This window comes from Oxyura jamaicensis, chromosome 1 (genome assembly GCF_011077185.1).
Source record: "Oxyura jamaicensis isolate SHBP4307 breed ruddy duck chromosome 1, BPBGC_Ojam_1.0, whole genome shotgun sequence".
Lineage (NCBI taxonomy): Eukaryota > Metazoa > Chordata > Aves > Anseriformes > Anatidae > Oxyura > Oxyura jamaicensis.
In genome coordinates this window covers 83189956-83214757 of record NC_048893.1, presented here as the reverse complement: position 1 = coordinate 83214757, position 24802 = coordinate 83189956, and the positions used below count along the sequence as shown (strand labels likewise).

The 24802-nt window shown below is 49.1% G+C and overlaps 1 protein-coding gene and 1 long non-coding RNA gene across 2 annotated transcripts; one reads left to right on the top strand and one right to left on the bottom strand.

Moving 5' to 3' along the window:
- Positions 1-2352: 2352 nt before the first annotated feature.
- On the top strand, positions 2353-20866 carry LOC118160220. The gene is made up of 3 exons (XR_004747360.1): positions 2353-2366; positions 14292-14295; positions 20713-20866. It is a non-coding gene; the product is annotated as an uncharacterized LOC118160220 (long non-coding RNA).
- On the bottom strand, positions 8482-24454 carry LRRC58 (leucine rich repeat containing 58). The gene is made up of 4 exons (XM_035314765.1): positions 23942-24454; positions 15670-15798; positions 14312-14589; positions 8482-12793 (listed from the first exon to the last, which is right to left on the bottom strand). Exons 1-4 carry the CDS (start codon positions 24427-24429, stop codon positions 12585-12587), a joined length of 1104 nt encoding a protein of 367 aa, XP_035170656.1. The 5' UTR covers positions 24430-24454; the 3' UTR covers positions 8482-12584.
- Between the last annotated feature and the right edge of the window lie 348 nt (positions 24455-24802).

The window sequence follows — 24802 nt, the reverse complement described above, 5'->3', positions numbered from 1 at the left end:
GCGCCGGGTGGGTACCTCCTCCGTGGGGAAATTATAATCCGGCACCCTTGGAAGCTCTCAAGAGACTTCGCCGTGGCCTGCAGGCAGTCTCCACAGATGTGTCCCAGAATTAAATTCTCTATGCAAATACCATTTTCTTTTCACACATGGCAAATAAGCCTGTAGAGAGACATCCATCCTGGGCCTCGTTTGACGAGGCAGTCAGTTGTCCTCGCAGGCATGCATGCAGTACTCCCTCTTGGGCTTTACTAATTAGCGCGCCGATCTACATACAGCCTGCTCTGAATTACCCGTGGCTCTAAAACAGGTAACGTTGCCATTAACATAAAGCACCACCTTTATCTCTTTCACTCGCTATCTCCTTTCTCAGCATGCGGCAGCCAGCAATTGTAATGTCTCAGCTGAAGAAAGCATTTGGCCACGCTTAGGCAACACCAGTTTTGTGCCGTTTATTCTCATAAGTGAGATTTTTTTTCCCCCGGTTTTTCCTCTTACTGCCTAAGTTTCTTATTCTGGAATTTAAGTGATTAGTTTTTTTTCTTTTCATATACTCAGCCCACTTATTCCATGACCCCTCGAGTTTAGATGGTTGAGGTTTTTGCCCACTGGAAGACCCTCTTGGTGGGGTTAGTTGAAAATTTCCTGCTGTTTCCAGCCGGTCTCCAGGCCAAGGGGCTGGGTGCTGGACCTTGGGCAGCTCCATCCTCACGGACCAGGGCTGAATGAACCACAGAGCACAGCCTCCCAGCAAACACCAGCCACAGGTTTCACCTCCAGGAGCTCCTGTCTTCTTCCAGCTCACAGGAACAGGACCTTGGTGGTGCTGCTTGGATGTTCTCCTTCTCCGAGGTTCCTGAAACCTCGAACACTCCCTTGTTATTGCCACACCGTCTTGTTGGGGGTGTGACCTTTCAGAAATTGTCTCGTAACAGAAGCTGCCCACTATAATTGCGTGCCTCGTTAAGGCACCTGGGGACATGTGTGGACCACTCTTGCAAACTGAGCCCGAGAGCTGCACTTGGGGCAGTTCTCTGCTGCTTGCTCCATTCCTCCCAGCACATCCTGGAAGACTGTCCATTCAGCTGGCCAGTCTGTGCCAGGAAAGGTTAGCTGAGGCTGAGGACAGCAGCGTGGACTAGGTCACCTCTTGGCATTCCCATTCATACCTATCTTCTATGCTTCCGTGAATTGCTTTAGGGTGATTTTTTAACTCACTCCTGCCATGGCAAAACATTAGGCCAGTGTGTGCTGCCCCATCCAGGGCAGGGGAAGGACACAGCACTGCATCTTCTGAGGTTGGAAATAATCTCCCAGAAAGATGATCCCACAGCCTGCGTTTGGTTGACGTGGATCCCACCATTGCTAGGCGAACATGCCAAGACCTTAGGAGTGCTCCAGGTGAGGACAGGACTAAGCAAAAGTCGTGAGAAACAGAGGAATCCAAGGGAAAACTTCTAAGGACAGGGTAGAAGAAAAGTGCCAACTACTGACACGAGACCTACATCCTCTTGTAAGCAGAAGCCATGGCACTTAAAGAAGCCCAAGGCAGGAATATCAGCTGCAGCGTGGTTTCCACCATGCCCAGAACTCAAGCTCACTCCCACCTCTGGAAACTGGTTTGCTAGCAACACCCCGCTCACCCTGCCCGTTTCCTATGCAAAGGGATCCAAGATTCACCCGACGGGAGGTCAGAAAGTTACAGGAGGCTTGGGCCCGAGACATCACCGCCTTGCAGCCACGGTTCGGCTATTTCCCCACAAGCAATGAGCTGGTGCTTGCAGCGGAACAGCCGGTGTGCTTTAGCTGCCCCCGTCCCTTCTGCTCCTCCTGTTAAAAGCAGGACGATGAGGGAGTTAAAAACTCTCTGTAGACTTTCTGCACCCTGCCGGTGGCAGGGCTGGCTGGGGATCAGCCCGTCTGCAGATGGGGCAGAGGGGCTGGGTCTGCCGCAAAGGGAGGGCGGCTGGCTGGAGCCCTATCGGATGTGGGACAGAGGCCTGTTGGTTTCCCACACCCTTTCCTAATTATTATTTTTTGGGGAAGGCACCAGGAGGAGCAGGGTTTCTAAGAAAACAGCCGGCCAACGCCACGCAGCTGCGTAGTGGTGTGGTGGAGGAGGCACCAAACACTTGTCTGGCTCTGGCAAGTGAGGATCTCCACACGGATATGGTCCCAGGAACGTGAGGCAAACGACTGCCTCATTTTGACATGAAAGTCAATTTTTTTGAATGTCAATTTTTTGACTAATGTCCTCTGAAGTTTGGTGGTGCTTCAGCAAAAGACCACGCGGGATCTGGGCCCCGCACTGACACTTTGGAGGACAGAGCTCCTGAGGGCTCCGGCCGGGGTTTGCACAAGCCCAGTGCGTGCTGACACAGGACACCGGGAGTTTGGCTAATTTTAGGTAGGCGACCGGTCATGCCAGATGTATCCAATAAACCTGCCTGCTCTTTCCTTTAATGCAGTCTCGGCGCATAATTTTTATTAAAGGTTTAGCACGGCCTGGAACCCAGGGGAAGCGTTCAGCTTCTTTGATGCTAATCTGAACCACCAAAGCTTTCAAGGTTCGCTCCGTGCTGCCAGCAACACCCAACCCCAGCGGCGATTAGTGGTCTCCTGGGAGGTATCTCAGCCTCCTAGGATGTGACGGGGAAACAATGAAGTCTCCAGTGGCGCTGCGCTTCGGCTGTGCCCGCCTGCTAAATAACAGGTGGTAAACGATAGTTTCCTTCAATTGTAGCAGCTGATGACTGCTGGTGGAGTCGCACAATGATCTCACCTCGGTTATTCACCGTGTTCTTTCTTCTACCTGGCACTGTGAAGGTGTTTTTCTTTCTAACAATAGAGAATAAAAACAAAAACAAAAACAAACCCCTTTCTATTAACTCAGATCTAAACAAACAGCCAGTGCACAACAGAAGCATCCCGTGTTTCTGGCTCTGGCTGCCACATCTGAAGCACTTTGCTTATTACGTTGTGCTTATACAGGCCTTTTCAGGTGGTCCTTGGCCACAGCAGGGGGCTGGGACTCGCCCTGTCTGCTAAGAAGGGACAAGAGCACGAGAAAAGGAGCACAGTTGGGTCACAGAAATTATCCCTTTTGTGTAAGGGAGAACAATGAGAGAAGAAAGGGAGCGCTGCGTGCAGGCAGGTGGGAGCAATGGTTGGCTAGTAGGCCTGAATCAGTCTGCTGAATCCATGCAAAGCCCCAGCTTTCACAAGGACACTGCTGTTGGCTTCAGGGACAAAGGCAGAATGGGTATGAGAAACAGGACCAGGAAATTTTGTCCACATTTTGAGTGGATACAAGTGTCAAAATTTAATAAACTTGGCTTCGGGGAAGGATCCGGCACAGGTGGGAAGGTGAAAAAAGTGGACTGGTATCTCTGAAGGGACTGACACCTGGAGCCACGCGCCTGGCGGCCAGTGTTTTTAAGAAATCTGTCAAGTCAGGAGCAGATCAGGATGTCAGAAGAGCAGCAAGTGCAGAGAGGGTGAGCAGCACGGAGAGGGAAAGGCAGCTGAAGGGAGGGCTGCGGTGCAGTTCCTCCACGCCCAGCCTCAGGCCCACGCTTGGCAGTTTATTCCTTTATGGCATCAACATGAGATCTTGGGTGATGACATTATCTGGGGGGGTGGGGAAGACAAACATATCCCGGAGGAAGAAGAGGTTGAACTTCAGGACCTGAGCACCAGCTACTGAATGACATTAAATGCTGCTGGTTGTATGCAGCGTGCTTTAAGGCAGGCCACAGCTCTGCTGCAAGCCGGGAGTTTGTAGCTGAAGGTAGAAGAGAAAGTGGAGCAGGAACTGGAGGAGAGACGACCGTGACACAAAAAGGCAAATGCAACCCTGGCACGCAAGTTGCCAATTATCCCTTGCTCTTTGCAAGAGCCGGCACACACACAAAAAATTACATGCAGTAAAACTATTGTTTAAAATGTGGCTTTGCTGCAGCTTTCTGTGGGTGCACAACACCCAACTGAACAACTGTGTCAGTACACCTTGACAGCGATGGGCGTTGATCTAAATACATCCGCATTTTACACCTAAAATATAAGTCACATGGCAGATTTTCCACGTCCTTTAAAGTTATTTTGAGTCAGGGCTGCGTGCCTCAAAATCAAGGATCGCCAGTGCAGGGTTCATATGAGATAAATACACTGGCCACTTTGTTGCTACTGAGAAACTTGAAGCAGCTACAGCAGATTGCTTTACCCAAACTTTAGAAACCGAGATGGGAAAATGTTTTACAACCCACAGCAGCTTTGGCTGCGAGAGGTTGCTGTTATTTAGGAGCATTATAATCACTGACTTCATAGAGCTGCACGCACCAGCCCTGATGTTGTAAACTCCTCAGTCTCTCTGAAGCTTTTGAAAGCCATTCATCGTGGCTTTAAAACTAAAAGAAACACACCCTTTTTTATTTTTTTTCTTCCTTAAGAAAAGGAGCCTTTGAAAAAGGTTCATGAATAGATGTTTACCAATGAAATTTGCATAGAGAAGAAAATTATGACTGGATAAAAGATCATGAAGACATTTGTCAGCTTTTTTCACCCTGGAGAATTCAAAAAAAAAAAAAAAAGTTAATGGTAAAAGCAACGTGACTTTCAGGCTTGAAGATGCTGTTTCTGTAAAAGGAAGGGGGAGAAGAGAAAGTTCTTGCTGACACGGTCGGGCTGCCACGTAAAATGCAAGTCAGGTGGAAACCTCTGTGATCTTCAGGCATATTACTGCAAGGAGAATACCTGGGCAATAGAGGATATATTTTTTTTTTCTTTATCATCCTGCACAATAGTGCCAGTGTCAACAGTTTCTCATAAAACTCACCAACTCAGCTTCTGCAATGGTTGGTTAGTCCCAAGGGTGCCCCAGGTTTCTGGCAAGTAGGCTTGGGAAAATACACTGTCCTGGCACCTGGAGTGGTAGCAAAAGATGACCAGAACAGCCTTATTTTCAAATGTCATGTGAGCCTTCTTGTTGCCAGGCTATTATTCTGGACTTCAGGAATTAATGTACTGCGTGAACAAAGCCACCACAGACCCACGTCCACCTCCTGTGGTTGCCTTGACCAGGACTACAACTATTACAGTTGTCTGAAGAGCCTCTGGAAGAAGGGAAAGGTTCACCACGGGTGATGAGCCAGCCGTTAGCTTCAAGATTTGCTGGGTCATGATGCCCTTGAATCTCCTCACCTCTATCCATAGGCAACACTGTGGTATTTAAATAGTGTCAGACCAGAGCAGCTATGCCTCATTTTTGGTCACAGCAAAGTGTCATCAGGCTTCACCTTTGTCCTCAGCAGCTGGGCAACCTCTTTCTTCAAGAAATGAGCTTTTGGATGCAAAGGTCAACTGCATAATGGCAAAGCCACCTGGCACTTTGTGAGCCTAGGAGGCACCTCGCATAGGCTACGTGCATCTTGTCTGCGGGCACGCTGCTCACAGCCAGGGCACTGCTTCCACATCCTCGCTAGCAGCAGGCCAGCTCCCAGGAGAGCTTGTTCTTGGGACAGCCACACACACCGCCAGCAGTAGTTACAGCAACTGCCCCTGCCCTCAGACATTGCACATTCCTTTTTCCATACTGAGGGAGGGCAAGCCCAGCTAATCCTCTGCTGTGCAAACGGCATTGCACGGGGCATTTGCATGCAGCTGGTGCAGGTAAACAAGGACGAGCCCGGCTTGTCCTTCCCTCTGCCCTCTTTCCTGGGAGAGCTCACCAGCCGCAGCTGGCTGCGTGGAACGGGGAGCCCAGGAGCGGGAATGCACCTCACCCGGGCTTTGCCAGCCCGCTATTTACGCAGCCCAAGTTTATAGCAATAAATCAGAGCAGCAGCAGACTTTTATGCTCTACACAAACAGGGTGAAATGCCCCTGGCCCTTTATCAGGAGATGAAGGCACTCCTGGATCTGTTCCACAGTAGATTTTCCCCTTGTGGCCGGCCATAGAGCCCTCAGAGCTCAGGGATGAAAACACCCGCTGCTGTAACAAGCCCAGCAGCCGATCGTGGAAGATTTTCACCTCCTAAGGCCATACCTCTCCCCTCCACATGCACACCAAACAAAGCTTGCATTCCTAGAAGCACGACGAAACGTCTGCGGGCAGGATGCTCGAAGTGCTGCCCTTGGGACCGGGCAGCGGCACCAGCTCCAGCCAGGCTTTTTGGGCTGCCCTTTCCCTGCAAACCACCACGGAGGGTTATCTTCGGACAGGTTTCTGAAACTGCAAAGCTGCCAGATGGGGTTGCAAGCTGTGAAAACCAAAAATAGTTTCAAACTTTCCTGGACTGTTTCAAAGCATGTTTCAACCAGCCCAGTCACATGGCTCTCTTGCAAGGCCTTTCATGATTGTATCTCTGGGTAGGAGACTCGCTGCTGCTTTAAAGGAAGAAAAAAAAAAGAAACAAACAAAAAAGAACACAGTTTAACCCCAGATATCTGAAGAGAATAACTAGGGAACGTAACTTTGGAAAGCACGCCGCCGTGTTTGTTTGAAGATAAAAACGCTGCGGCGAGCCGCTCGGCTCTTCCAGGCCGCCCTTCGCTGCCTCTCCCGGCTGTGGTTACGGAGGCTTTTGATTGCATACATGCGATGCACGCTTCAAAATCCTCCAGCCAGTCCCTTTCAGCGGCGTTGCACGTAACAGAAAGCAAAGTGCTTTCATCAGCTCGCCGAAGCCTTTGGGTAGGTTTTACGAGCAGAGGGCTGAGCTCGCAGAGCCCCCCAGGCCCTTCTCTAAGAGCAGGGGAACATGAGGAGAAACAAAGTGCTGCCCTGAGCCGCTCAAAGGATCCACAACAGCAAGACTTGAAGCTGGCAGTGACCTACTTACTTGGCAGGAAGGGTATTTCCAAAGCCAGACCTCTCCCACCTCCAAAAAGTAGCTGGTGTCCTCGAAGCAAAGGGCCTTTGGCAAGGGAAGCACAAGGCCTCTTACTTCTCGTGGCCACCTTTGCTCCCGTTCCTGTGGTCTGCCACAAAACAAAATACAATCCTGCAGCTGGCATACAGGTCCCTCTACCAGCAGCAGCTGCTTGTGCCCCTGCTCGTGCAAAGGGTGATGTGCCAACCTGCTGGGCTCCACCTTGTGGGTTGGAAGCAGGACTCAGGGGCTCTGCCATGGATTCCCTTCCCTTCTTCTTAAAAGGCCCTTGGCTGCTGTTTGACCTCTTCATCAAAACTCTCCACTTCACTGACCAGTGGGAGAGGAAACCACCAGGCAATGTAGAGCTCTACTTCTTGAAGTGCATGTCGCAGCATCAACATAATGTTCCTCTTTAGGTCTGAGCAATTCTATGTGAGACTAAAATGCCAATCTGAATTTCTGAGCACCTGCTTGAGGTATCTACATACCTCCTGTCTTACTTCTCATTGCATTCCTGCTAAAAGCAAAGGAAGTTTGAGAGCCACGATTCATTCCTTGAGATTAGAAGAGGGACAACCAGTCTCAAGAAGACGCTGGACATTTGGAGAGACTCCTGCACTAGAAGGAGATAACAGCATCAAAACCCAGAGAGGTTATGGGCTCTCCATCCTTGGAGGTTTATAAGACAACTATAGACAAACCCACCATGACCTGAACTAGTGCTGGCAACAGGGACCACCAGAGTCTTGGTTGAACCAATACTTCTGTGGTTCTGCTATTACAGAAAAGGTATTAAGGTACTGAGAAGGATACCTTCATATTAGTTACAAAAAGATGCAAGAATAGTCCCAGCTTGGTTGTTGCAGGCAAGGTCACTGGATTTCTCAAGGGTTTAAGCTATTTTATATGGAGCTGCTGCACCATTTGAGAGGTTTTCATTACATATGAAGTTGACCCATGTCTGAGGTAGTTCCTGATGAAGGTAATATTAAATATTTCATGTTTTTATGGTCTGATTTTCCAATATGCCACGTTTCTGCACTAACCTCTGGTAATTGCACTGCAGGATCTGAGACTTAAGGCAATACATCACAAAAAAAAATCTATTAAGGATGTGGAGGGAAACATGGGATTACACAAGCAATGGGAAGACAGTTAACACGATCAGAAAACTAACATTCAAAAAAATCATTTACAGGTTTCTGAGTCCACATATTAAGAAGAGTGAAACAGTTCAAGAACTTCAAAGCTGATGTTTCAAATTGCTGGAAAACTCTACCATGCACTGCCTGCTCATGTTCTTCCATTTATCTTGCCCATGAATTACTGCTACCTTTAAACTCTGGAGCAAATTTTGGCAACGCTATACCAGAAGTGAAACAGGGTCCTGACTGTAACATTCTCTGTTCTGTAAAAAATGGGCCCCACAAGCCAAGTGTTTTGGCAGTCCCTCTGGAAGTCTCACCAACTCTTGGTTTTACACAGCACAGGACAAATCTAACCTGTTCCCAGACCGTGTTTAGCCCCGTTTTTAACATTTACGATTCTGGAAGTGTTCTGCTCACAGCAATACCAGGCGTTGAGATGTTGGCAAATAATGGACACACACAACTGTAGAAATAACGTTTTTGGTTTAGTGTTTACAGTTTGTTTTACAGCTCATAATGAAACACTGTTAGAGATATTCTACATTCAGACATTCCTAGCAAAGTACACTTCTAAAAACATAAGGCACTTTAAGACTTCCTAAAACATGCTCGTGATAGAAATTCAATGAGAGGGCTAGATGAGAACCTTTCTAGCCTTAATATTCAGGTCAGTAAAAGATCAATCCTCTAGTAAGGCAGGCAAATGAAATAATCAATAGAGAGGCTTCCAAGATAGAGTAACTGCTGTATTAGTGTGCATTCTGAAGTAGTCTGCTTGGAGTATCTTCAGTTGGAGGTGGTGGTGGCGGCAGAAATTCATCTGCCTGGTGTGAATAAGATGCATTAAAAATAGTTCTTTGAACTGGTTAACAAAGACACAGCGCAGGGATTAAGTTTCATTACTTTCATTGGATTAAATTCCTTCCATTCATTATCGCCAACAAGAGTAAGGAACAAAAAGGAGCTGGTTCTCCCCTCCCTCCCCCCTACTCCCATTATAATTCAACACAAGATTTCAAAGACTCAAAATGACCAGGACAGAAGCCCATGAAAAACTGCATCTGGCCACTTCAGAGTATGTTTAAATATTCATTACTGACTTCCTTAAGTCTCACCTCTTATTAAAGAATAACAAACATAAAAGAATTGGCAACTGTATAAATTGCTTCCAGTCAAATTGATATTTTGCTTCTTTTTAGTGTGATCCCACTGTTCACATTAAGTACCTGCATTCAGAAACACACCATCAGCTCCTCTTGGCAAGGAGATGGCGGGACAAGGGAACAATGCCAGCAGGGCCCTGGACCCTGCGGGGAAGAGGGAATGAGCAACTTTGCTTCACACACTTGTGTCTCAGTTTAGGAACATTTTCAAAAGCCAGACATGCTGGGCTGCTGTAGCAACAAGGGGACTGATACCAAAACACTGACTGAAGATTTCAGCTGGAGGCGCATCTGAAGGAACTGAAGTCCGCTGTTTAAAGCTGACAAAAGGAGCTACGAGCCAGGCTGCTGGCAAAACCACTGCCTACTTCTCGGGCTCTCCAGGAAGGGGACGATAGGAACCTACCATCCATCAGCATAGTTTCAAGTTTTGTCTTGTCCAGTACATTTTCCAGTCCTTGGGGGCTAAAATTGCTGAAAATCTTGACTCCTGGGGGGGCTGGGTATGTTAGCCCCGATAGCACCAACCTGTATCTCTAGTCCTCTCATATCCACTTCCAAGGGGAAAAGAAACCAACCAACCATTTGTATTTTTTACGGGTCCCTGATTGTTGTAAATTCTGACTTACTTGAATTGCACTTTAAAGCCCAGCAGCACAAGGAAAAAATCATTAGCTATATTCACGAATATACATAATTTTTAAAGAGACATTCTATCAAGTCTAAAATGCATAGATATCCACTGCATAAGCAGTCAAGTTTTGACCTGGCTACAGTAAAGCAGCTACTAAAAACGATTAGCCTATTAGTGTTATTAGAACTGGGGCAGAGATGGGTTGCTTGTTTGTTAGGCAAGAAAACGCAGCTAAGGAAGGAGCTAAATCAGAGCCATACACACGCACACAGGTATTACTGCATGAACAGGAACTGTGGCAGCAAAGCAGTTGTGAATTCGATCTTTGTGAAATGAAAAATACATCACTTCGAGACAGCTCCTGCTCAAGGGAGGCAGGCAGTACGTCATGGCCCTGAGCTCAGAAGATGTTGAGATCTCAACTCGTGTGGTTCACTTTCACTGGCAAAAGAGACAAGCTCCAGATCACGCAGTAGTTGCTCACTACTGTTAAACTAGCAGTGAATTTAAAGGTGTGGCTCTGCAATCAGTTTACTGTCCTTTAGCTTTTGTACGCCAAGTTCACTCAAGTCAGGAAGAAGCATCTGGAAGAAGAGATGAAGAAAAAAATCATACAGCACTCACTGATCCCCATTTAACTAACAGCATGCAGTCAGTTTCTCTCAAAAACTGTAGGTTCTTCTTTCCAAGCAAACCTCACAGAATCTGCTAAAGTGATATCCAGTTGCTTTGTGCTTATACCTTTCTGTGTCTTAAAATACACTGTGAAGAGTGATTTGGAAAGGCACAGAGCATGTGTCATTTAATTTCTTCTGCATGTGTGTGTTGCGGGAATCATTAGAGTAAGCTGCAATAATTACTGACTGAAGAGGTGCTATTTTACAAGCAGATAATTTCCTTCAAATTCTAGTTCTCTGCAAAGGAACCCCGGGAAATGAACAGCACTGCCAAGGAAATGCAGGGCGAGAAGTTAAACCTGCACACCGAGTCAGACCGGAATGTACAAAGTTTCACAGACGTTGCTCTTCAGGTCACACTAAAAGAAAAATTCTAGCTTAATAATAATTAATTAAAAAAAAATATATATCACTAAAGCTAGTTACGAGGATTAGAATTATCAAAGTGCTTTAATAAAGTGTCAAGCATAATTAAACAGGACCATTAACACAGAGCTGCCATAAGATATCTGAAGAGGCACGTGTCTTCCAAATGCAAGAGAGGAGCACAGGTTTTCAGTTTCCCCCTTAGGACCAAAGCGGGTTACGTAAAGTTGTGCTTGTTCATTTAGTTTCTTAACACAAAATATTTGCTCTGCTCATGCATTCAAAGGCATAGTTGGATTTGCTGTACTGAAACTGCAACAAAAGGACTGCCTGCTGTGAAATAGTAATAAAGGGGCAGCTCTCAATGAGCAGAAGACACAACAGCCCCATAGGTAATCTACAAGTACCTGTCAATTGCAGTTATATTTTTAATAGGTGTTTCTTTGTACTTAATTCTGAACAATTTCCTGCAGCTTTCCTATAGACATGGTCTACGATAACGTGTTACGTGAACAATCCAACAGACTGCCAGATTTATTATAACAAGAGCAAATGCAAACAAATAAATAAGGAAGAGGCTTCAAAACCACCTCCAGCAAGATGCTCAGACAACATGCCTTGTATTCTTCCTACTGGCTTTTCCTCTCATGTTATAAGTATGAAAAAAGAAACAAAAAGCATTCTCCACAGCACGTCTGTCGGTACTTCCAGTTCACTAAGCTTCTGTCTGCCTTAAACAGACGACTTTAAGGACAGAAAGTAACCCAGTACCAAGCAGAGCACAGCTACCTTCAGCAGGGGGATGTAGCTGTTTAAGAACAGAAAATGCCAATCAAGACCTTTCCTGCAATTCAGATATAAAAGCAGATTTGCTCAAGCAAGCTGAGACTCAAGAACATGCTACGGAGCATCACATGTGGTCCCACGCAGAGGCACATACGGCCACAGGTCCGAACTAACACCAGGTCTCAAGAGAAGAACTCATCTGTCTTCTGAAGGCACCAAAAAGACAGCAACACTCCAGGTGTAATGGGAAGAGGCAGAGGGAAGGAAACAAGGAATGCAGTTAGAAGGAAACATGAAGGGCAGCTTAGTGTAACAAGGGAGGAAAAAGGGTGGCTCAGTTCTATGTCTGTAACGTCTGCAAAAGCACAGAGACCCTATGCCTCTAGGCAAAGGAACAGTGACCAGAGTTGAGCTAATCTTCTCCTCAACAACAGAGAAGCAAGTCCCATTTTTGGTGGATGGGTGCAAAGTCTGTAACTGAAATCAAAGGAGACAACAAAGAATCAAAATGTGATACAGAACGTTGGGGTCCACGCATACTCACATGGCATGATTAGCCTGTTTCTGATCTACCACAGTGTTAAGAGATCTGGACAGCCTTCTCTGCACTGCAGGATGACTGAAGTCCAGTGAAGTGTCGTGTACTAAACGCTTCTCAATCTGCCAGTCAGAACAAATCCCCCTCCCCAGCCTGCACGAGGGGAGTTCCCCAGACAGCAGACGTTTCTAGCAACCCCAGGCACCCTACAGGCAGCACGCCACCGAGTTAGTTCTAAGTAGCACTGCACCAAGCAAGCGGAGGCTTGCTAAGGTGTTCTGTCCCCTACAAGGACTTGAGGACAGTTTCTCGTGAGCCCCTTCAGGCCAGAGACTCACGCTTCGCCATTCCATTATTGCTTTTCAAACACGTTTTCCTTCCAGTCTTCCCGCTTCGTTCCCTGTTATCCCAGAAGGACTTTCTGCATCCTGCGCGCAGCCACACTGGCTTCATCCTCAGAGTCAGACTCGCTCTGGGAAGTGGAGCTCTGGGAGGCCGAGCTGCAGGGCGAGGAGCACTCGGGGGAGCACAGGTAGTGCATCAGCGGGATGCGGTACTTCCCACAGAAGTCAACAAACTTGATCTGTCTGACGCAGCTGTCAAAGTAGACACCTGTAAGGGCAGAGGGCACAGCAACGACACATCAGACCACGCGAGGAGAAATATGTAAGCGCTGCAAGGTGGCTGTGTCTTGTGCAAACGCCTCAAATGAGGATTTGGCACAGCACTGGATGGGGAAGCAGAAGGGATACTGGAGACAGAAGGGAACAGAGCATTTATGGAATTGCAAAACGTGAAATTTCTTTTCTTGGTAAAATAAGTAACAGTAATCCTGTACAAATGTATTTAGTAGGTGCTTAAGAAAGACAAGTTCTACATGAAAAGACGTAGGACAGCTACTTTCAAAGAATGAGACAGTTTCTTCTAACCATTAAGGAACAATCTCAGGCTGGGAATTTGCAAGCTTCTCCTTAAACGTTGATTTAATTCACTCGGTCTATTTTCAAAATTTGTAAAACCTCCTCTCCGAGCTAGCAACGTTGTGTCCACAAATAGACCCTCTCTCTTTCATGGCTCCACTTCTCTTCTGCTTGAGTGAAGTCACCATGCTGAGTTTGGATGCTGTTTTCCATGGCAACGGTGTTGCTGTAACGCACAATTACGTTCTCCTCCTGTCACAGGGAGTGATTTTAGACACTGACATTTTCAGAAGTTTCCAGCAGTGTTTTAAGTCCGGGCTGGTTTGGAGCAATCTTTTCTCCTGCAGTGTCAGAGCAACACTGCAGTACTGTGCTAGTTTATAAGGATGAGTGAGAAAAGAGCAAAAAACAATCCACTATTATTCCAAGCTGTGCAAAGCTCTAAGAAAAAGGGAGCCTTTATTGCTTTTCCAACACAAATTCCAGCCCTTCCACCTTTGCTTATGAAGCTTGCTTTGATATTGTCCTACAAGGAGATAAGATAACGGACTGCATTATGGCTGCAAAGTAGATATTAATTAATGATTTTCCTTAATCTCCTCAAGGCCAAACACACAGATCATTTACTCTGGATAAAGATTAAGCATTAAGCCAAATTAAGCTCAAGGATTCCAGGCTTATCTACAAAGTCCTCTCCATACAGGTACTACACGCTAGTTATCCCAAGCAAGAGCTAAATAAGTTGCTCCTGGTAACAGCCAAGCCCTACAGCCTCCCTACTCCTCTTCCATCTGGAAACGAAGCTTGCTGTCCAGCAGTCCAATTACAAATGCTTGCAGAAGTTCTCCTCTCCCTTACTCAGTCTGCGTTATGTCAGGGCAGGCGGGTAAGACACTTCCGAACATAAAAGTGGAGGGCTGGGATGTGCTGTCAGAAATCTTTACAGAAACGATGCCAGAATGTCAGATTCCCATGTAAAGGAAGTAAGTCAGCACTACAACTTTAAACGCTGCTCCCAAGTTAAGAAGAGAGTGTAACAGCTTCCTTAAAGACAAGCTTCGGGAGAGCTGGAGCCAATGAATTACAGCCAGAATTTGGGTGCCACGACACGTCTGACCTGGCTGAACCGCTAAAGGCACGGCAAGTCAGAGGGAAAAGAGAACCTACCAGGCAAAAAGCAGAGGAAGCAGAGCAGTGAAGGTGAACCTACCGCCACATTTGGGGTTGGGGCAGTTGCTGGCCAAGCTCAGATACCGGACAAGATTCTCCGGGAGATCGCTGGGAGCGTAGGGAACGTTGCGGGTTTTAATCGTGCGTCCAGCCAGCTCCTGAAGGCTCGGGGGATTGTAGGTCAGGTCACGCACAAACCGAACGACCAGCGGGTTCCCACGCAAGCTCAGCTCCTCCAGGTGCACCAGGTTAAGGATCTCTCGAGGGAGGTAAGTCAGGAGGTTATTGTGCAGGCTAAGAGAACGCAGGGAATGCAGCCTGAGGATGGAGATGGAAACCCAGTCAGGATGTGCAAGCGGAATCATTCCACAATTGCATTACACACAGACCTGATTACTCCTCCTTCCTCCTGCCAAACTCTTTCTTTTGTTTTTTCTTCTTTTTACAGCATAAATCCACGCTAAGAGAGACTGTTACTCGAGCACACACAATGCCATACAAAACTTGGCTTGGCTCCTGAATGCCTGTTGAAGAAACAGTCTTAAACGTGCTGCTGTGCCTCTTGACACACACCCCACAACCCCCACACACCCTCAAAACAGGAGAACAGAACAAAAGCAGACAAACTGGGTGCTTTCAGTGGGAGATAATGCTTCCTTGTACCCCGTGTAAGCAACAAAAATAGTTTAAAGCAATACTTTGAATAAATCACCTGCTCTCACTCATGCATTAAAGACCAGTGCTGGTAGGCAGCCAGCTCTGCAAAGCCCCGTGCTTTCATTGCTCGCCGCTGCGTCCCCTTGTGCTGTGATACCACCAGATCCCAAAAGCTTGGCAAGGTCAGGCCAGGCTAGCATCTGCATGGGTGACAAGCAGTAACTTGGCTTTCAGAGGCGGCGTTCTCCTCTCTGAGAGCACACAGCAATGTTCCAGCACAGTGCTCAAGGATGCTCTGAAGCCAGTACAAGACACCTGGAGTCATTAAACACTGCACCACAAGAACAACCCGGCTACGCAATCAAATTCCAACTCAGAAAACTCCCTGCTGCCATCCAACTGCTTTGGAGTTACAGCTACAGAGAACACAGCAGCACGGCAGCTATTTTTTCCTGAGTTGCCCAGGTACTTCTCAGGGCTTCCTGTACAAAGCTATGAATTCACTTTACAGTGTGCACTTGGTGACATTTTTTTCCATAGTACTTTGATTGAGATTTCCATATTACGCATTTGTGGCCATGCAAGGGTGGAGCTAAGGATCACCACTAAGGATCTCCCCGTTGAAGCCCAGCCGGATTAAAACACTGAAAGAGTAATAGGTCCTCCCACTTGCTTTTCTCCACACAAAGCAGGAGTTCAAAGAGTTAATTACAGCTGTGGCTGATGACAGTAAATACTCACTGTGCCAGCTGAGGTGGAATGCTCTGGATCTTGTTGTCACACAGAACAAGATAACTTAGAGAAGGCAGGTTTGCTAATTCAGGTGGAATTGAAGTAATGAAATTCCCTCCAAGGTACAGAAACTCTAAACTGAAAAAGAGAAGAGAAGACACTGTTATTTCATTAAGGTCATTGCCAGTTTCATTTAACGGTAGATCTTCTCATCTCTGCATTTCTTAAAGCGAACTCTCAGCTGACTATGTATGAGATAATTTGCTGTGGGAAAAGAAAAAGCTGTTACACCTTGTAACTACAATAAAGCTGCTGTTTTGTAACATATAAGGTTGAGATTTACCTCTGGTCTCCTGCAGCCACCATTACACCTGCAGAAAGGCACTGGACACCTCAGTATTACTCCTCCAACCCCACAGGCAAAGCTCCTGCTTGTGCGTCCAAGGAAGAGCAGTCTGCACACGCACGGTCTGCAGCAGTAATGCCGCTCCTGCTGCAGCCCGTGGGAGCTCTCAGTTTCAACGTGAGCAAGGCAAGGCAGCAGTGGCTCTTCCTGAGGATCCCACTGGTGTTGCCCCTACGGAAGGGCTACTCACTTGTTATGGTGCCATTTGACTCCTCAGTGACTAACTGTAACCTTCAGACCGAAGTCAGAGGCATCCCGTCCCGCTTTGATACGACTCACTGGCCCTGCAGCTGCAACAGCACAGGGCACACTACGCCTCACACACACGTGCAGTTTTTCAGGCAGACTGGTGGTGTACCAATATCCAGGAGTCCAAAGCTACCAAAGACATTAGCTGGGCTTAACTGCAGCTTGGATCTAAGAATTAAAAAACAACAACAACGAAACACCTCATGTACATCCTACCAAAACTCAATGATGAGAGACAGACCCGAGGAGAGGCACTAGAGCCCTTCTAGCAGGTGGAGTATCCAGCATTCACCGTGCACCTCTGTCCTTCTTCGAAATAAAAAACAAAAAGTTGACAAGCAATTGGCCTTCGACATCTCTTCTACATCTTTGCTATGAGGTGCCACGTAACAGAGTCACACTCTTTTCCTCTCCTATTCTCAGGTGTGGTCTGGAAGAGGAGCAAAGGAAGATTCAGAACAGGGACCCAGTCCGGCCTGGAGGGGACCCCTATCATGGTCCAGACAAATTTTTTTCCCATACCTTTAAAATACGTATCCCACAGTTCTGCCCGCAGAAGGCTGCAATGCTCAGCTGCCTCAAGCTCTCTGGTACGTACGTACTTGGGTATGAAAAGTGGGTACGAAATCAAGCTTGAAACCTAAGTCTCAGAAATGGCTTAATTTGACCAGAAGAAACTTGCTTCGACTGATACGGGAGAGCACATTTGGAGGTAATTCTAACCATGCAAGAAAGTACATGGGGAGGAACTAAAAAAGAAATAATAAAATAAAACCACCACTCAAAAGTAGCCTTTTTTCTACAGGGAAAAACTGTAGGTGAGGAGTGGGGGTTGGAGTAAGGCTGCTGTGCTGGGAGCACGTCAAGAGGAGATTATTTTTAATTAAATTTTGATCCCATAACAAAGCCCAGAATTTTAACCAAAATTCCTCCTTCAACCTCCATTGTTTTCCGAAGTTGGAATTAGGCTGCTTGGCTCTCATTAGGAATTTACTGCTGACGATACAATTCCTTTGCATATTTTAACTCCGTGCCATTGCTGGCGCTCGGACTGAAAAGTGTTGGGCAAGGGAATTTCAATAACGTGGATTTCAATGTTTAAATAAGCTTTAGATGTGTACAAGTCTCCATTTCCTAGGAAAAGTGAATAATTAACTCTTTGTCCTCCGTGTTTGAAGACAATACAATTAAAAACACATACTAGCAGGGAAGGGGAAAAGGGCAGCAAAATATGCGGTGAATGTTTTCAAAATCCCCTTCAAGCCACCAGATACATAAATTTCCAGATCAGCTTACAGCACAAACTCAGCGTGCAAAACCACGGCCAACTGCTTACAGCTTTCAAATCCATTCTGTTTAAAGTCTGTGCAATGAGAGCGCTCATTACCAGCCAAGATGTAAAGCCCCAGCATCAGGCTACAAACTGTCCCGAACTGAAAATCCACTAAATAAACTCCTTTATGGCAGCTGGGGGTTCTCAAAAACTGTTTTCTTTTTACCTGTCTTCCGTATCACCGTTCAGAGGTGCATAGATCAGTAACTCACTGGGCTCAGCCTGGCACGTAGGATTTAGCATTTCCAACAGCAATCCGAGATATGAATTAGGTGGTTGATGTATATTAAAAAAACAAAAGGCACAGGGAGGGAGTTTGGAGACAATAAACAAACATTTTAAATGCAGCAAAGATATCCTCACAGCTTCCACTGGAACACAGCTGAGCAGGAAGAAGAAACCCATGACCCCTCCGTCCCCGTGCCCTGAAATACATTTGCTAGAAAGAAGGACCCAGCCTCGCCTTGGCTGAACGAAGTGGAGGAATTCCTAGCAGCCTTTTCTGAACCAAACTGAAGCACCAAGACTTGTTTGAGCACAGCTAATCGAGACAAGGACTTCAAGGAGACACAGCCACGTTGTAATCGGTGCTGACCGCACAGCGGGGGTCACAGCACAGGAGCCATCCCTTCTGAACAAGACCGGGTTGAGGAGCTCGCCTGGCCCAGAGCACCCAGGCAGCAAAACCCCCAGGGAGCCACAACCAGCTCTGCTCTCCTCGCAGAAGAGATGAGGCAGTGCCCGGCGTTTGCTGCAGCTTTTCATGGCAGGACCGTAACAGGGAGAGAGCAGCGAGCTCAGTGGCTGCTTTAAGCAACCCTTCACATCCAGCTCGGGCCCCGTTTTCCTGACAATCATTAATCCGCGTGGTCATTGAACCAGCCAGCTCAGGTCTCGTGCATCGCTGTGTACACAGAGGGAGGAGAGCTGGAATTTTTCTGTACCCTCAAAAGTCAGTCCGGGAGCTTAGAAAAGCCAGAGAGCAACCAGCCCCAGAGGAATATAAGTTAATTCCCATTTCTGAAGCTAGAATGAGCGCAGTACTTCCAGCCTACCATGCAGGATCTGGCTGAACAAGTTGCAAGAGGGGCACAAACGCCCACGATCATTGCACCACGGCTGCAGCACGAGATCTTCCTCTATGAGACTTCAGAGAATCAACGCGGGATGGGTACACGATGCCATGGAACAGCAGATGCCAGGGTTGTCCCACCTCCGTTCCCTTCTCCTCTAATTACAAGGACCGCAGTCTCTTCCCTCTACACGGCTGGTACTTGGTTTTAAGTCCATGAGGTTTTCTGATCTTCACTCCTCCTGTGTCTTTGGAGAAAGCTGGCCACTGAGCTCGAGAAGCGATTTCAGGAGCAGGAAGGTATGAAGATAAACAATGCTCGTGTGTGTGGGCACACGTGTCACATCTCATCTCCTTGGGAAGAGATAGGCTAAGGACCAGCAGCCTCGGAGGGGAGCAGCATCTAACCCTGCGTAACGGGCACACAAAATGACTGCAGACTTCTACACACACCTGGCATACAGCCATCTCAGGGAAAAACAACAAAAAGAGTTGACAGAGTAACTAATGGAGGGAGACACTTTCTCTCCCAGCTTTAAGCAACGTTCACCAAGGCACTAACAGAAAGCTACAGGCCCTTTCAGCCTCACCCAGGCGGCCCGACGCGGGCAGTGCTAGTTACGAGCTGCTGCCGAGCAGCAGCTGGCACTCCGAGCCCATCACGTGCTGCTCCTCTCTAGCAGGGGATTTCGCTCCTCCAGGCTACGAGGTGGCAGCGTAAATCCTTTTACATAAGGGAGGGGAGCAGGGAAATGCTCCCACAGCTAGGAAATGATGCAGGTGGTGGCAGCAAAGCGTACTTACGACATGCCAAGAGACTGTATGTTCTTGCTGGAGTATGTCCGTGGTGTTTCCAGGTCACCCTGTACCACAAACAAACCAAAAAGCCCCCAGACACTCAGTAAATAAGAGCCTGCTCTGAGCAGAAGAGCTATTTTTAACGCCTATCAATCACCATAACTCTTCCATAGTCATGCTTCAGGAGGAGAATATCTTCTGGCATAGAAGATACTCAGAATTTCAACCCATCCGGTTTCCCGATAGATGCTCCTTCGGATAAAACTTAACAGCTGACATCAAACAGATGCATCTTAATAGGTAATCTAAAAGAGAAACAATGACCCTGAAATAGCTCCGGGTGTTTTTAGGATAAACTCTTTCGGCGAGAAATTTCCAGGGCAGTTTTGAGGCTCATGCAAGGGAGGACTTTAAAAGCAGCCCACACCGCGCTCCTGCTAACCCTGTTCCGCGATTTGCTAATTCCTGAGAGGACGGCACAGCCTTTGCTGACATGCAAATTCAAGATCAAACAGCTGTCTGAGAAATATTTGCAAAACGTTTGAAGAGGGGAAGAGAAAGGGAGGCAGCGAGCAGATTTCCTAATGCTGTATCTTTATCAAAGCTTCATTTGCTGTTTTTCCCACACTGTAACAGCCGCCCTTAAGTGCGTGCTTGTCTAACATGCTGAATAAAAGCAAATACTCTGGTTTTCATTGCATCTAAGCCTTTACACAAAACTTGGATGAATCCGGTTAGGAGCTTGAGGCCTTTGATCCCAGCCCTTGAATAGCAGGGTATCCAGGCACGAAGGAAAGCAACACGTGGCAGATGCCTGGAAAGAGCCTGCTCCTTTTCTGTGCTCCTTCTGCTTGCTTCTGGTGCTCTCCTGTACATGCGCAGTAACTGGAAGAGTAAAACTGAACTGAAAGCTCACACCAGAATATTCAAGGCATTTCACTGAGCTGTAAAGAATTCTTCCTGTTACGTGGCAGGATGCCTCCCAAAGCACGCAGCGATGGCGGCAAACTGCGCACCCATAAACCCAAAGCCACAGTTCCGACGGCAAAGATCGGAGCTGTGCTTTGCCAGCCTGCCTTGCCCAACATTGTCCAAGCCCATCAGAAGCAGATGACTGCACTTCTAGCTCTGTAATACACGAGGCTCCTTCACACATCCCCAGCTGGGCCTGCAGAGGAAGAAGACACAACCAAGGCACAACACTTCACACTGAAAACACAGCAAGCTCTGCACTGGAGGGAGAACTGCAGAAGAGATTATACTTATGACCACCCATGATAAGCTCACCTTTTATTTGGCAACAGACACAGAGCAATGTAAAGAGAGCTGCTCTCACCCATCTGGTGCATTTTCTAGCCCTCAGCAGGGCCCACATTTACCTTATTTCTCAGAAGCTTATGTGGCCGTTTCATATCACCATAAACTAGTTTATGGTGGAACTGGGAGGAAAGAGGAGCACTGCATTTTCCACAGTGCCTCTGTGATAGAGAACACGGAGGAAATGCTATCCTTCTTTGGTGCCAACTTGCTATGAGCAGCACCACCCTGCTGCCACCACGAGAGCAACCACGGTCATCCACTTACGAAGCCTCAAGAATTAGGACATCTACAGGCGGTCCTTCCAAATCTGCCTAGGGGGTAACTGGCAATCAGGGGAAAAGCCCTCCTCACTTTCAGTGCACAAAGGTTTCTGGGGACAAGGACTGGGCAGATGGCTGGAGCTGGAAGGAGTAAGGGCAGACAGCAGGACTGGCTGGGGTTATTATTAACTTGCCAAGTCACTAGGATCATGCTAAGGAAAAGACCTGGCCCCAGCTTTCTGCAAAGCTCTGCATTTATTACCTTCATGTGCGTAAGAACACTTGACACAACTCTCATTCCAGTGCCTGTGTGTTTGTAGTTGCCAGCAGGTTCCTTCTTCAGCAGATCAGACCCACCAGCTTTCTGTTCTTTCAGCCTCACCAAGCAGACTCCTTACCTGATGTACTCGTGGCCTTTAAAACTGATGCGTTATCCTTTCAAAAACTAAAGCAGAAAACTGTATGGGGAGCAGAGGAAAGACATGAGGTTTAACTATCAACAACATTTAAGAAAACTCTCATCAGAGCCCAGATGTTCTCTTGAAACAGGAAATATTTCTAGATCTCTGCAACTCTGCTCAGCTCCACAGTCAGCAGCTGGAGCAAATGCGAAGCTGCCAGGGTCACAAGAAGAGAACTGCTAGCCTCAGGAACTGCAGTAGCAGCAGGAGGAACGTGTCAAAGTGCTGCCTGCATTCCTCTGTGGTCTCGGAGACCAGGAGAAATGAGAAAAATTTATTTTATGGAAAAAAGCTCAAAGTCTTGGCTTGCCAGCAGCGGCGAGATGAACACCTTGCAGCTCAAGCTGTGAGGTTAACAGAAGACAACAATTACACCAGGTCCCAGCTCACTCCTGCTGGAGTTCAGAATCCAACAGATGCCTCTGTGCTGCCCTGCCTCAACAGCTGGCCCTGCTCTGCTCCTGCTCAGGCTCATTTTACCCACTTCAACACCAGGCACGCTCACTTTGCCGACACCTCTGTTGGCAGGTGGGAATACAGTCTGGCAGCAGTTCCCCTCCACGTTTCTCTATTTCCTATCCTATTGGCAAGGGCGTGAGGTCGCTGGCTATCCGGCTCCAACAAGCAGATTCAAGATTTCCTGTGGAAGAATATTACATTATGAAGTGCTGTTTTCTCCCAGCTCTGGCAACGCAGTGTGCTCCTCCCCTTTGTTTTTTAAGCAGTCCCTGATACAGAAGGGTCACTGATGGCACAGTGGTGAAGAAATTGACAATCCTGGTGGAGCATGAATCCACTATCTTGAGCTAAAGTTCAATTTTATTGTGGTGACATACTAGCAGAAGTTCAATGAGTTAACAGTGATTAAACAGGACGCAGACACAAGCTAGGTCTAGTTTAGTTTTTCTACCTGACACATCATTTTGTAACAATAAACCCACAGTTCAATAGCTTTGTCTGCATCTGCCCTCTCAGAATGGTCATTCTGGGGCTCAAGCATGACCAGGCTGAGAAAAGCCACAGGACAGACAGGATCTGTGCTTTGGGGCAGGCCAGAGGAGCCAAGCAGAGTAACCACACGGTGGCAGTTTGACAATGGTGTGGCATGGAGCACCGCAACAGCCTGCTGGGGCACCGCATGCCAACTGGCACAGCTTGGTGCCTTCCTGGGGTCAGCAGCGTGAAAAAACTGGGCTCGAGGTTTGTTTTCTTGGAAGAAAAATAAAATTAAAGGGAAAAAAAGAGAGACTGAGAGAACTAAAGCCATAGGTGAGAGCATGCAGCAGCAGCAGGGATCCTCTGCCTCATAGGCAGGCACAGCTGGATCCCAACTACAACCTGGGCAGCCACCACACGTGCTGTGGAGGCAACACAGATCACCTCCCTTGCACAACTGACATTGGCCTCCTCTCCTATGAAGCTGGTGCTGCTGTCCTCGTTTTCCTTGTTGTCCTTGAAGTGACTGCTTCTGAAGAGAGAAAAAGCTGAGACTCCCCCTCCACGTGGCAGCTCTGCTGAGAGGGGCACAGGCCTTCCCTAGGACTCACAACACCTCAAAGCACCTCCTGATCTTAGCTTAACCCAGAATTGCTCCAGATCCTCAACAAGAGCGTGCTGTGCAGCTGGGCAGAAGCTGCCACACACCTCCCCTGGAATTGTTGGAGACAGCACCCGGTGTGCTTGCGTTTCCACGGGGTGCAACTCTGCTGAGCCACCGGGGTGAATCCAGCTTTTGGGGGTCACGGTTGCTGGGATTTGTGCAAGAGAGGCTGCCTCCAACGAGTTGCTTGGCAAAGGGCTGGAGTGAAGAGAGGAAGTTCAGATCCGCAGAGCCTCGCAGGGGCTCACCTGGGGCTTGAAGACCAGCAGGACACACGGAGGTGTCCATGCGTGAGGAGTGGGCCAGAGCACAGCCCCTGGGCTGCCCCGCAGGATGGCAGACCTTGCAAGTGCCAACCCCAGGTCAACGTGGGCAGCCAATACCCGATCCTACAAAAGATCCTTTCCCACCCCAAAAACATTAACCACGCTGATTCAGCCCTGGGCCTGCATGCCACCACCCTGAGGTGCTCTGATGCAGACCACGAGCTCGGGGCACCCGGGCACGGCCTCGTGCTCCACACCTCACCCCGACCAGGCCCACGCAAGACGGCTGGGTGGGGAGACACCACCACAGCCCAGCCACCCCGGCGGGCCAGGGGCCGTGTCAGCCGGCCCGTATGGACCACCAGACACCTCTCCTCGGCTGGGAGCCCGCTCTGGGGCCAGCCGGGGAGGTCCCGACCTGAGACCCCCATGCCCAGCCTGGGACCCCCCGCCCGTGTCCTGGGACCCCCGTACTCTCCCCCTGGAACCCCTTCGCGGCTCCTGGGACCCCCTCACCTGCGCAGCTCCTGTATGTCGGGCGGGATGCCGTGCAGGCGGTTGCCGCCCAGGCTGAGGCTCTGCAGCCCGCGCAGCCCCAGCAGGGCGGGCGGCAGCTCGGCGAAGCGGTTGCCGCTGAGGTTGAGGACGCGCAGGGAGCGCCCCAGCGGCGCCTGCCCCAGCCCCTTGGGCAGCGAGCCGGGCCCGCCCAGCCGGTTGTTCTTGGCCAGCAGCGTGTGGAGCCGCGGCAGCGCCAGCAGCCCCGCGCCCAGCTCCGCCAGCCCCGTGCCGCTCACGTCCAGCAGCTCCAGCGCCGGGAACCACTGCGACAGCCCGGCGGGCAGCGGGCCCGACAGCCGCCGCGGGGACAGCACCAGCCGCCGAGCCTCGGCGCTGCGCCGCGATCGCAGCTCGGCAGACAGCTCCAGCTCCTCCTCAGCCGCCGCCGCCGTCGCCTCCTCCTCGCCGCCCGCCGCCGGCTCCTCCGGCTCGGCCGCCGCCGCCATCCCGCTCGGCCCCGCCGCCCCGCCCCGCCCCGGAACCCGCAGGGCGCCGCCGGCCCCCTCCGGCCATGGCCGGTCCCGGGAGCGCCGCCCGCGGAGGGAGGGCAGAGCGGCGCCATGCAGGTTGCGGGGTTCCCGCGGGGAAGCCGAGGAGGATGCGGGTCCCGCCGCGGCCCCGGAACGAGCATGGAGAGAGGCGCGGTGTGGTGAGGGGGCGCCGGCATGGCCGCGACCCCCGGGTTTGTCCCTGTCAGGGGGCTTCGCCGCAGCTCTGCTGGCCGGTCGGGTACCGCTAGGCCCTGCCGTCAGCCCGCCGCTCGCCCCCGGGGCAACGCTACCTCCCGCCCCCGGCCGGGCAGCCAAAAAGCCGCCAGCA